General features: G+C 43.6%; 1 protein-coding gene across 1 annotated transcript in view; it reads left to right on the top strand.

The window, feature by feature from the left end:
- Positions 1–12,486, top strand: part of tenm2 (teneurin transmembrane protein 2) — a 267,237-nt gene that overhangs the window by 246,354 nt on the left and 8,397 nt on the right. The window contains 20 exon segments of the mRNA XM_034223289.1: positions 214–339; positions 1,720–1,774; positions 1,776–1,982; positions 2,223–2,366; positions 2,368–2,412; positions 2,414–2,492; positions 4,870–4,916; positions 4,918–5,014; positions 6,519–6,541; positions 6,543–6,769; positions 7,090–7,110; positions 7,213–7,442; positions 8,660–8,814; positions 9,108–9,209; positions 9,505–9,678; positions 9,966–10,124; positions 10,126–10,183; positions 10,219–10,316; positions 10,319–10,608; positions 11,315–11,490. Of these exon segments, the coding sequence (XP_034079180.1) occupies positions 214–339; positions 1,720–1,774; positions 1,776–1,982; positions 2,223–2,366; positions 2,368–2,412; positions 2,414–2,492; positions 4,870–4,916; positions 4,918–5,014; positions 6,519–6,541; positions 6,543–6,769; positions 7,090–7,110; positions 7,213–7,442; positions 8,660–8,814; positions 9,108–9,209; positions 9,505–9,678; positions 9,966–10,124; positions 10,126–10,183; positions 10,219–10,316; positions 10,319–10,608; positions 11,315–11,490 (2,513 nt within the window).

Here is a 12,486-nt window from a genome sequence, read left to right as displayed (position 1 = left end):
CCCACATTGCCATGTTTTGTATACATGATTGACAAGAGCTAATCTAGATGGCGGAGTTTGCTGATTGTTTCTAATTAATGAGGGGTGGAAGACCGGAGCAATGAATGGGCAAATTGGATGATTGAAAGATGGTGAGATTAATCAAACCAGATGATGGATGGTTAGGAAAATTGGGCTGACTATCGCTCTCTCACTCTGTCTCTTCTGTCTCCTTCCAGTTTTGGCATCTCTGATCCGGGGTCAGGTGTTGACTACAGATGGAACCCCTCTGGTGGGGGTGAACGTATCTTTTGTCAACTATCCCCACTACGGATACACGCTGACACGGCAGGATGGAATGTATGTACAACAGCTACCCAGCGCTCCTTGCCTGAATCTACCTCACCACATGGGCGTTATTATTAGATTAGATTAGATTTGATTAGATTAGAAAACAATAATAAGCCCTTGAGGAATCTTGGCTGTTACAGCAATAGATAATTAGATACAGCAAAGAAAGGGGATTTTGAGTAAGAGAAGAGGAGATGTATTTACAAGAACAACACAACTGGGAGTCAAAACTCAATATCCTAAGTGAAAATATATTAATAAGAATCATAACGGAAAGGAAAATTGAATGAAAAACAATGGGTAAAATGTTCAAGAATATAAAAAACACTATAAATAATACAATATTGTGAACCAGTCAGAATAATTGCTGGAAAAAAAACGTTATTATTTATAATTAATAAGGCATTATCTCAGGTTTTATAACAGCAGAAGTTTCACTTGAAATAAACATGTTTTAATATGTGAAAGTGAATGACAGGCCGTCAAAGAAACCTTTAAAGCAAAACTGAAAAGCAACCTTGAAATTGGATTTTTAAGTACCGCAGCTCTTTGCTTTAATATCCACCTTCTGACCACATTTGGGTATCTCACCTGACATGTTTCTCCCTTTCTCCTGCAGGAGCTCCACTTTCAGGGAATTTTATGCTGCTTCAATTTAACTTTTCTGTCCAATATTCCCCTACAAGTTTTATTGAATTTAAAGTCTGGCTGGCACCCGTAACACGTTATTTGAAAATGTGTTTCTTTGGTGCTTTAAGCTGACCCCTATTCATTAAATGTACAATTTCTGTGTTTCCTGTCTCAGGTCTCCTCCTCTTACCTACGCTTTCCTTGCAGCATTTTCTTCCACTAAGGCCGAGCTGCCGCTGAAACATCTGAACTTTTGTAACATTTAATTACATTTGCATTTCAGGGGCAGTTACTAACCAGTTTCAGAGACTTATGACTTGAATGCACATGTTCTCATGTCCCTGTCTGACCTTGTTTAGTTCTGATGAGTGTTATTTCCTTGCAGTGGTTGGAGGCAGCAGCGAGTCCACACACTTAAAAAGCTCTGGCCATTTACAACCTTTTTTTTCCTATTCTAATCATTACCCTACAGCTGTTAATCATCATTCGGAGACAAAAAGTTAAAGAGCATCTAATACAATCTGTTACACAATGAGACCAGTGTTCTTGAGTGCTATTTACATTTCAGACCTTTAACTGTTGTCTAGACTGTCTTTCTATATGTGTAGCTAAAGTTATTTGTACAATTATTTCATTTTGTTGTTAAATTAAAGCAGTGGAGTTTAGCCTTTACTAGAAACACTGACAGTCCAATGTTCGTCCACCACAAACACGTCCCCATCTGTACCTCATTCCCCATCCTCTTTTAAACCTCTCCAGGTTTGACCTGATAGCTAACGGTGGTGCGTCACTGACTCTGCGGTTCGAGCGCGCCCCCCTTCCTGAGCCAGGAGCGCACCGTGTGGCTGCCCTGGAGCCAGTTTTATGCTATGGACACTCTGGTGCTTAAGACAGAAGAGAACACGATCCCGGGCTGTGACCTGAGCGGCTTCGTCAGGCCTGACCCTCTTGTGATTGCATCCCCTCTCTCCTCCTTCTTCAGCTCCAAGCCAGGGGAGAAACCCATCATACCGGAGACACAGGTGCAGTACCACTGACCTCTGGCAGCCGGCTAATCTCCCACTCTCCTGTCTATCTCCTCTCTTTCACTTCCATAGCTTCCCCTCCCCCCCCCATTTATTCCCCTATTTCTTTATTTCTTCCATTGTTTTTTCCCCTTTTTTGTCCTTCAGCGTCAGTTGGAAGCGTGACCCCCATTACTCCCTCTCTCTCTAATCCCGCCTAATCCCCCTCCCCTGTCATCTTCTCTCTTTGTCTTCCAGGTGCTGCATGAGCTGATCGAGGTGCCCGGCTCGAGTCTAAAGCTGTGCTACCTAAGCTCCAGGACTCAGGGTTACCGCTCCCTGCTCAAGGTGACCATGACCCCAGCGGTGGTGTCCATGGGCCTGCTGAAGGTTCACCTCATGGGTAGCAGTGGAGGGCCATCTTTTCCAGAAGTGGTTCCATGCCTCGCCCCAATTTGGCCTACACCTACATTTGGGATAAGACCGACGCATATGGGCAGAGGGTCTACGGGCTATCTCAAGCTGTTGGTGAGTGGAAGCATTGGCAGATTATGAGACAAATGGGCTCTGTCAACAGATATACAAAAGGTCCCACCACCCACTTTAAAGCTGTTAAGACACTTTGTTTCTCTTCGTACATGTTACAAATAACTTTTGTGTCCTTGTGGTCAGTTTGTTTCATTTTGTAGTTTTTAGTTTCTTTAAGCCCCTTTGTTTAATTTTTAGCTTTGTAATCAACTTTTGTCCCTATGAAAAAAATGTGGATCTCATTTTACTTTATGTTTGTGTTAATTTTTTATTCAAATTTAATTATTTTCTTTGTCTTTTGTAGTTTTTTGTCTGTAGTTGTTATACCCCTTTTTGTCATTTTGCACATCTTAGTTGTTAAGTCTCTTTGTGGTTATTTTGTGCCTCTTTGTAGTTGCTTTGGTTTCTTTGTAGTTGGTTTAAGTCTTTGAAACCCTTTTGTGTCTCTGAGATAATTGTAATGTTACTATTAGGTCATTTTGGTTCTATTGCTAGTTGTATGTAGTATATGTGTCTTTTTTTAAAGGGTTGGGCCTGACACTTTTTTTGCCTGTACATGATGCCGAGATCTGTTCAGTAATCCATCCGTGAGTTTTAAGGGGTGGACAGAAGAGAAGCAGTTATAAGTGTTTCCTTTTTTTTTTTCAGTTGACTAGAAACTTTACCAGTAAGCCAGCACTGGCTATGACAAAGGGAGGGAGAGGGCTAATTAGGGAGCCTGTAGGAGAGTTAATAAGCCAGAAACCCGGCCTCCATCCATTAGGAAGTAGTCACAGTTAAGTGCCTTTTGTTTTTTCTCATACGTCTTTTCATTGAAGCCGCGATTGGTTCATTCAGCCAGCCGTAACTGTGGTGAAGGGTTATTAGCCATCAGGGTGAGTTAGCAGTTAGCTGCTGGAACATCTAGCATGGGTCCAGGGGAGCCTCAGTGCTATTACATTCTGCTGTCACAGTCGCTCACAGATGCTGTCAGCCAAACACCGCTGTCAGGCCACAGATGCAGTGGACATCTGGGACCTCAGTGTGGAGTAAAATCAACAGGGACACACTGTTTGGGAAATTACATTCACTCAAAGATCCCATACTTCTCTAGAGTAGCTGTACATTGACGTTTCTCAAAGCTCTCGAATTCAAATACAATGTTTACGATTAAGTTATGTCTTGCTAAGCTTGGATACAGATGCAGGTATAATACATTATTGTTTGCAGTAAAGCTGAAATGTGCTGGCAAGATAATTTCTCACTGTAACTCAGGTGGGAGTTGATGTGTTAACACACATTTTGTTTTAACAAGTTTTAAACATAACAACGAACACATGCATGAACACATACAGTACAATACACGTACGTATGCGCCAAAAAACTTGTCTTAACTTGTCATCATAACAAATGTTCCTTTTTTTTGTACACTTAGCCAAATCAGCTGAGGCTCGGTCATGTGCATCAGGGTTCACTTCTTGGCAAACATTTAAAGGCCCGCGCGCACGGCTAATCTGCCCAATTAACAAGGTTTTAATTGATTTAGCAGCTTGTGAGAGTGTTAGTTAGGTGCGAGTGCAGGTTTCGGTACAGGTGCTAACTAGCTTCTCTGTGTATCACACGTCAACTCACAACTTAATTACCTTAGGAGGAATATGCTCTGATTGATCAAGTTTTGCACATCCTCGCTTCCTGTTTCATTTCAACACAGTCTCACGGCATTTCGTGTTATAGTCACAAAATTAATCTATTGATTCATGTTCACCAACACGATTTCGCCATTTTAAAAGCAATGTAAATTTAGAAGGAAAAACTGAAAAACTGATTAAAAAAAATACAGATTCAGTATTCTGACACAGGAGCGATTTTAATCTATTGATTTGTGTTCACCAACACGATTTTCTCATTTTTTTTCACTCAGGACGATTTAGAAGCAATGTATTTCTATTAGTATATGTTTCGTGCCTGCACCAATTAATAACAAATTAGAAGGAAAAAAAGATGACAAAAAATACAGATTTTCAGTATTCTGAGGCTCTGAGCCCCATTTCTTTTCCACGCAGACGGCAAAAAACTCAGACATTATACAATTTAAAATAAAAGGGATAGGGTTAGGCCTAGGGTAAGATATTGAGTAAGAAAATGTTTTTATGAACCACACAGCTTCGGTCTTCCAAGACCCCTACCGGACAAAAAGACGTGGTGCAGGCACGAAACATACTACCAATAGAAATACATTGCTTTAACAATCGTCCTGTGAACACAAATCAATAGATTAAATTAATGTTGTGACTATAACACGAAATGCCGTGAGACTGGGTTGTTCATTTGTATGTATTCTCTGATACTCAACTCTTTTTTCATCTATTCCTCTCACCTGTATCCTTCCTACATGTAGTGTCTGTGGGCTATGAATACGAGTCCTGTGCCAATCTCATCCTCTGGGGAGAAGAGGACAGCCCTTCTGCAAGGCTACGAACTGGATCCCACCAGTCTGGGCGGCTGGTCACTCGACAAGCATCATATACTCAACACACGCAGTGGTACGTTCACACACGCCCTATGTGTATATTCCCTCACTAATAAGCAAAGGACATATTTTTCCATGCTTTACTTCAAATGTATTTTTAGTCATTCCCCCGTGTGTTGAACATGTTTACAGTACTGTATATCTCACTAAACGTGCTATTGTCTTGGGGAGGAGGTAAGTCAGTTTGCTTCCTGTGGTTCACATGCAATTGCCAAGAGCCTCTTTTTACCTGTCGGTGTGGATTTTTCACAGGAAATGCTTGAGTTGTCCTCACCTAGTTTGAAACCCTCATCCAAGCCAGCCCAACTTAGTAAACATGTGCCCCGTCACCAACCAATTAGCAAAAGCTACTGAAACAAAGGCAGGGGGTAGGGAAGTGGAAGAGGGTGGGGGAGCAGAGATAATGTACGTTTTCCAGAAACTGATTTCTAGGCGAGGGGGAGTCATTCTTGTTGCATCATCTAACATACCATTACCTACACAGTGATACTAAAAAGCAGGGCAATATCAATGGGCTGATGCACCAATGTTCACCTGCTGTGACAATCAATTCACTAATGGAATGGACACAACTGGAGAACCATTGGTGGTATTTTTAGAAGTGGGGGAAATTAAGCCAAGCCTTCCTCTTTACCTTATGCTAGCCAGCTCTACAGTAAAAGTATGTTTTTCCTGAAAAAGGTGAATTGTACACTGTTTTACTTTGGAAGGGCTAATGTTAAACCAAAAATATACAATATCAGCTGCTTGTGAGCCTCAAGAAAAAATATATATTTGGCTATAAAGAGCCTACAGCCACGCTAGCAACCTATTCAAGCTGACATTACATGTTACTTATTAGACGCTTTTATCCAAAGCGACTTACATACTCAATACTGTGGACAATCCCACAGGAGCAAGTTGGGGTGAAGTGTCTTGCCCAGGGACACAACGGCATGCTGACTGCAGTGGGGTTTGAACCTGTGGCCCCCTGATCGGAACACCAATGCACAACACCACACGCCTGACATCATGCTAACATGCTAACATTGCTCACAATAACAATGCATACTGGCTGATATTTGGAAAGTTTAATGTTTACCATCGTAGTGTTAGCTTGCATTTGAGGAAAATAATACAGAACATGGTGGGAATGTTGTTAGTTTGGTATTTGACGAATACAAAGTTAGACCTCAATGATAGCACTAGATGAAAACTGAAGTTATTAAAGGGGGACATAAAGTCTGCACCAATTTAATAGGAATCCATCCAATAGTTTTTAAGATATTTTATCTGCTCACACAAATGTCAACCTAAAGGCAATTTGAGATTAAAGTTCAGGGGACCATCAAAGTTATTAGATATAATTTTTCGGGGGACCATTACTGCCTTTACATAATTTATTGGCACCCCCCTCTAAATGTTGAGATATGAGATACAGCTTCTATTGCTCTAAACTGAGTGTTACCACAGATCATCTAATTTAAATGATGATCCTGAATCTAGTCTTATTTCTCTCCACCCTCTGCCCTGTCCAGGCGTCCTTCACAAGGGAAGTGGTTGAGAACATCTTCGTGACCGAGCAGCCCCCGGTGGTCCTCAGCATCATGGGAAACGGACGGAGGCGCAGTATCTCTTGCCCCAGCTGTAACGGCCTGGCAGACGGCAACAAGCTGCTGGCACCGGTCGCCTTGGCAATGGGCACCGATGGTAGCATATATGTCGGGGATCTCAACTTTGTGCGAAGGGTCTACCCATCTATGAACACAACTGGCATCCTGGAATTAAGGTATAATCATTAGAAAGCTTACACGTTTTTAGATGGATTGGCTTGTTAGATTAAGTAAGATGACAGGTGACGCAGAGGGAGAAAATAGATATGTTCAGTACATTGAACATGAAGGATTGCATCCTCTATAAAAAAAAAGTAAAGTGAGACACTGGGGATGGAAATGTACTAGATTTTCTCCAGGGTGTTTTTACCCATGGCTAAATGCTGTTGTTCACACCACAGCCAGCTTTGTATTGCTCTCTGTAGGTTGCTCTCCGCAGACTGTGTGAATTAAAATGTGTTTTTGTTGTGCTTTTGTCTTGCTTCCTTCCTCAAAGGAACAAAGATTTCAGACACAGGTAAGATCCTTACAACTATAAAAGAAAAGTTAACAATGAAAAAGTGCTTCATATAAAATCAAGCTTTTCACTGATCACATTTTCTTTTCATGTCGCCTTCAGTAACAACCCGACCCATAAGTACTTCCTGGCAGTGGATCCAGTATCTGGGGCTTTGTTCATCTCGGACACTAACTCGCGCAGAATTTACCGCGTGCGCTCATTAACGGGAGGCCGCCTGCTGTCGGACAATGCAGAGGTGGTTGCTGGGACCGGGGAGCAGTGCCTGCCTTTTGATGAGCGCTGCGGGGATGGAGGCAAAGCCACTGAAGCTACACTTATGAGCCCCAAAGGTGAGCCACTAGCAAAAACTCTAAGGAATGAATTAGGTTAATGATTTATTTTCGCTTTTTTAAATGTGTTTTTTGGACCTAAGACATTTCAATTGGTAACCCTGTGGAGGAAAGTTGTGACATTTAATTGACTTTTATTGAATTTATGAGGAAACTAGTCCTTAGTTGCAGCTCTAGGTAGGGAGCCAATTACGTATATATCTGGTTATGATTACAGAGCCATGATTAAGGTATCATAAATTGTTGCATTCAGGTGAATTCTTAAAATGCCATGTTAAAAAGTGCCATGTTAAAATGTGCCCGTCTTGTGACTCAACTAAAGCAGGGCAGACACAGAAGGAGGTTATAAACCAGGTTAACGTTGAACTTATTAATGGAATTATTTTTATGGATCACAGAACATTGTGACACCAAACTGTCAAGGATGTCACTCTCACATTTCCTGGCTCTGACACCAGTGTGTGTATGTAGGACTTCAGATGATAGTACGTATATATATATATATATATATATATATATACACACTCACACTCACACACAGTGTGTGTGTGTGTTTATGAAGGAAGACAATGAGACCCTGATTCACTCTTACTTGTCGTAGGAAAAGTCAGAAAGCACGCATCAGCTTGCCCTCTCTCTGCCTTATCCATCCTTCTCTCATTTACACTCTGCCCTTCCCTGTATCCTCCATCTGTTGTTGTGTATCTCGTTGCGTCTAGGAGTTATTTCGGGGCACAGTTGCCTCGAACAAACACACCTGTCTTGAATGCCTGCTGCCTGTTAGGCCGACGAGGCAGACACAGCACCACTTGTAAACGATGAGAAAGAGAAGAGACAAGGTAGAAAAGGTGGAGGGGCAAGAACAAAAAAAGAAAGCAGGAAGGAGAAACCGAGGAAGGAAATAGAGTGCAACAGATCACTTGCTTTTTCTAAAGAATCTGCTTGCAATCTACATTCGCCCTCTGGGAGGAGCATGAGCTCGGCTCCGCATCCCGATGACTCATCCCAAAACTAACACTTCTCTAACAGTTCAATGCCCCTCACATCACTTGTTTCAGTGTCATCCAATGAAGCATTGAGCAATCGGGCTGTCGGGCTGCCATCCGTTTCCAGCCGTTAGAAAGAGTGCGGTTTAATTGACTTAAAATGTCTTTGGGTTGCCCCGCAGCGTTTGAGTTATGAATCGTCACTCACGGTGTTCATCTCTGCGTTGACAGGTATTGCTGTGGATAAAAACGGGCTGATGTACTTCGTGGATGCCACCATGATCCGGAAGGTGGATCAGAACGGCATCATCTCCACTTTGCTGGGGGCCAACGATCTGACTGCCGTGCGGCCGCTGAGCTGTGACTCCAGCATGGACGTCAGCCAGGTACGTCGGTCATAAGAGGGAAGTGCAGGAGACACTTGGGGTGATGGTGTGATGGATGATGATCTAACGGCCCAGTGAGTGCTGAGCTTGTGTGGACACGCGCCAGGAGGTCAGGGAGGGGACTGATTTAGGGGGGGATTAAAGAGACTGGATAAATGAATGGATCAGAAGAGAGTGTGAAGACCGCAGTCACTTAAAAAAGAGAGAGACTTGTGCGAACCTTGGCGTCCTTTCAAAACGCCTCCTTCAGCATATATATTATCTCACGGTTAACTTTTCTTTCTACAAATTAGGTGCGTCTCGAGTGGCCCACGGACCTTGCAGTGAACCCCATGGACAACTCTCTCTATATCCTGGAAAACAATGTCGTCCTACGCATCACTGAGAACCACCAGGTCTGTACCACAAGGCTCCATTGCCCCGGCAAGACCCTTAGGGTGGCTGTGACAGGATTTAGTCCCAATTAGGCTTTTCTCAAGCCAATTTAGAAGTAAAAGTTAAAACATGGTTTTCAAAGTTTCACACTGGCGGTAACGTTACTGATTAATTAGCTCTTGGAATATTATACTTTCTGGAATTCATTATGGGGAGTTTAACCGCAGGTGTTTTAGAGAGAAAAGGCTGCGCACTTCTTTATATTTGGGGATATTATTATCAGTTTGATCATCGATTTTCTGTCCTTGCCCACAGGTGAGCATCATCGCAGGTCGGCCCATGCATTGCCAAGTGCCGGGTATCGACTACAGCCTCAGTAAGCTGGCCATACACGCGGCCCTGGAGAGCGCCACCGCCATCGCCCTGTCACACACCGGCATCCTGTACATCGCCGAGACGGATGAGAAAAAGATCAACAGAGTTAGACAGGTATGAGATGGAGAAAAGCTGTACACAGTTGTTTCAGCCCTGTTGTTTTAGAATGAATGTGTTGGGCGTATTTTGTTGGCAAGCAAAAACTGACAGCACAGCTGGTCGGGCTGCGTGGGTGTTTCTATTTTTTTAAGGCATTCTGAGATTGTTTCAGATCTACAGACACTACATCCCTCTGTTTTGATAACACAAAATGAGTTGCGCTTTTGGTGAGACATTTTCTTTCATTGCTTGTTGACTTTTGTTTTTTTGTAATTGTATTTTTCTGTCATTTTTTTTCCTAGGTGAGCACCAATGGAGAAATCTCTCTCCTGGCTGGCGTCGCCTCCGACTGCGACTGCAAGAATGATGTCAACTGCAACTGTTTCTACGGCGATGACGGCTACGCCCCAGATGCCGGCTTGAACTCGCCTACATCCTTGGCCGTGTCCCCTGATGGGACCCCTTTTCATCGCAGACCTCAACAACATTCGCATCAGGGCCGTGCGAGCCAACAGGCCGGGCCCCCGCCCGTCTCCAGCGTTGGATTCGGAGGAGCTGCGCAGTATGAGGTCGCATCGCCAAGGGAACAGGAGCTGTATGTCTTCAATGGGGAGGGGCTTCACATCCAGACAATCAGCTTAGTGACTGGTGAGCCACTTTAACAACTTCACCTATGGCTCCTGACGGAGAGCTGGCCACACTGGTGGATAACTGCAACAACACAGTGAAGGTGAGGAGGGACGGCCAGGGCCAGGGAGGGGGGGCCGGCCTGCTCCGACTGGTGCTGCTCCCAGAGAATCAGGTGGTGATGCTGGGACTGGACCCCACCGGAGGGCTGCGGAGCGTGTCAGCCATGGGCCAGGAAGTGGCTCTGATGGGCTACCAGTGGCAACACGGGCCTCCTGGCTACAAAGCTGATGAGACTGGATGGACCACATTTTACCAGTGAGTGTTTGGGAGAGTGTCCACCACTTTTCCTACAAGCCTGAAATACAAAATTAATGAGTTCACAGGTTTTATGTTCGCCATGTTCTACTGCATTCCCAATTATTCCTCTGACAACTCACACAGCGTGCTGCTGCCCCCCGGAGTTAGCTTTTACAACTGCAGCCAGTTCCTCTAAGGATGACTAGAAAAGGTTTTAGAGCTGCCAACGATTAGTTAAATAACCAAATGATACATTTACATAAAGATTATATTTGCTCTTTTGATCAGGAGTTTTCGTTGGCTTAATGCAAAAATTACAGAACATGCTGTATTCAGCCTTTTAAACATTGAGGTTTAGTGCTTTACTCTGTGTTAAATTATATAAAAGTGAACATCTTTGGTGTTAGACTGACAAATCTAAACATTAAAAGACATCACATTGATTCAATAGATCAATTCATTAATTCATCTATAAAATATGAATGAATTGATGAAAAAAAATGATAGTTTCAGAACTAAATGTTACTTTTTGAGTTTGTGAGTGTGTCCAAAACATGTGAAGGACAAATATTTACAACATCAGGTGGTATGAAAATGAAAGATACAAAGCCTTGACATGGAGTTTTGAATTTCTAAATTAAGTGTGTTTTCTGTGGCAGTATCCTTCAGTTTTGTCCTCCGATACATGTCGTCCTCCCCTCACCGCTCTGCTCCCGTCCCCCAGGTACGACAGCGAGGGCCGCCTGACCAACGTCACGTACCCCACGGGCATGGTGACGAGCCTCCACCGTGAGATTGAGCGCTCCATCAACATCGACATCGAGAGCTCCAGCAGAGACGACGATGTCACCGTCATCACCAACCTGTCCTCCGTCGAAGCCTCGTACACCGTGGTCCAAGGTAGGGAGACTCGCTCAGCCGCACAAACAGGACGTGCAGGGGAAAAACGAGCCGCTCATGAATTTTTAAACACTTGCAGAGGATGTGGCACGAAGGTGGACAAATGCTTGCCTCTAGTCATCAACACAGGGCAATATAAATCAATCAATATTTATGATATTAATTAATTATAGAGCAGCCAATAAAGTGGGTCTGTTTTTATGTAGTCTGAGCTTTGGCAGACTTTAAAGCTACTTCATCTCAGTATTCAAAACATAGCCGCCCTCAGTGATGGTGAATATGCACCGGCCTGCCGACTCTAATTGAAAGTCTTGTAATTTTCACTCCGCTGTGAGCCGGCTCCAGGAAATAATTTTCCTTTCCACATCCAACCCTCTTCTCCCTACCTGTCATGGAGTGAAATTACCAATATATAGCTGCTAATCCCAGCTGGGATCATCCTGCTTTTGAATATCATCACAGAAAAAAAAATGCATTAACTCACACGGGGTGAATCCTCCTCATCCCTCAAGCTTCCTCCTCTCACGCACATGCGTAGAACTTAAAAACACAGCCCTCTACTTTTTTCCCCCATGATCCCTGAGCTTATTTGGTTCTTTAAAGAGGAAGGAGAAGAAGGAGAATAATGTTTCCTTGACCAGTGGCGTGACAGAAGTGTGAGTAGACTGTGAAAGTGTGAAGGCCTCGGAGAGAATAAGTTGTAGATGTATTCAGCTAAATCCACCTGCGTTGCAGAAGGAAAAGGGGGGAGAGTTGTTCGAAGAGCTGTAAGTCATTTAAGGCTTCCACCGCACTGTGTGGGTTTCAGCACAGCTCTCTGCTGACATACTCACTTAACCATCTCCCTCTCTTCCTCGCTCTCTTCATTAACTCATGCACAGTGAATTCTCGCCGGCCCTCCAGCTCTCGTTTCTCTCCCCCTCTCCCTTGCTTCTGTTTTATTACGAGGTCGTTCAGACAGAGAGAGCAAAGAAGATTTATCTAAAGGCCGTTGCT

This window comes from Gymnodraco acuticeps, unplaced genomic scaffold (genome assembly GCF_902827175.1).
Source record: "Gymnodraco acuticeps unplaced genomic scaffold, fGymAcu1.1, whole genome shotgun sequence".
Classification (NCBI taxonomy): domain Eukaryota; kingdom Metazoa; phylum Chordata; class Actinopteri; order Perciformes; family Bathydraconidae; genus Gymnodraco; species Gymnodraco acuticeps.
This window is presented reverse-complemented; position numbering and strand designations above follow the sequence as displayed.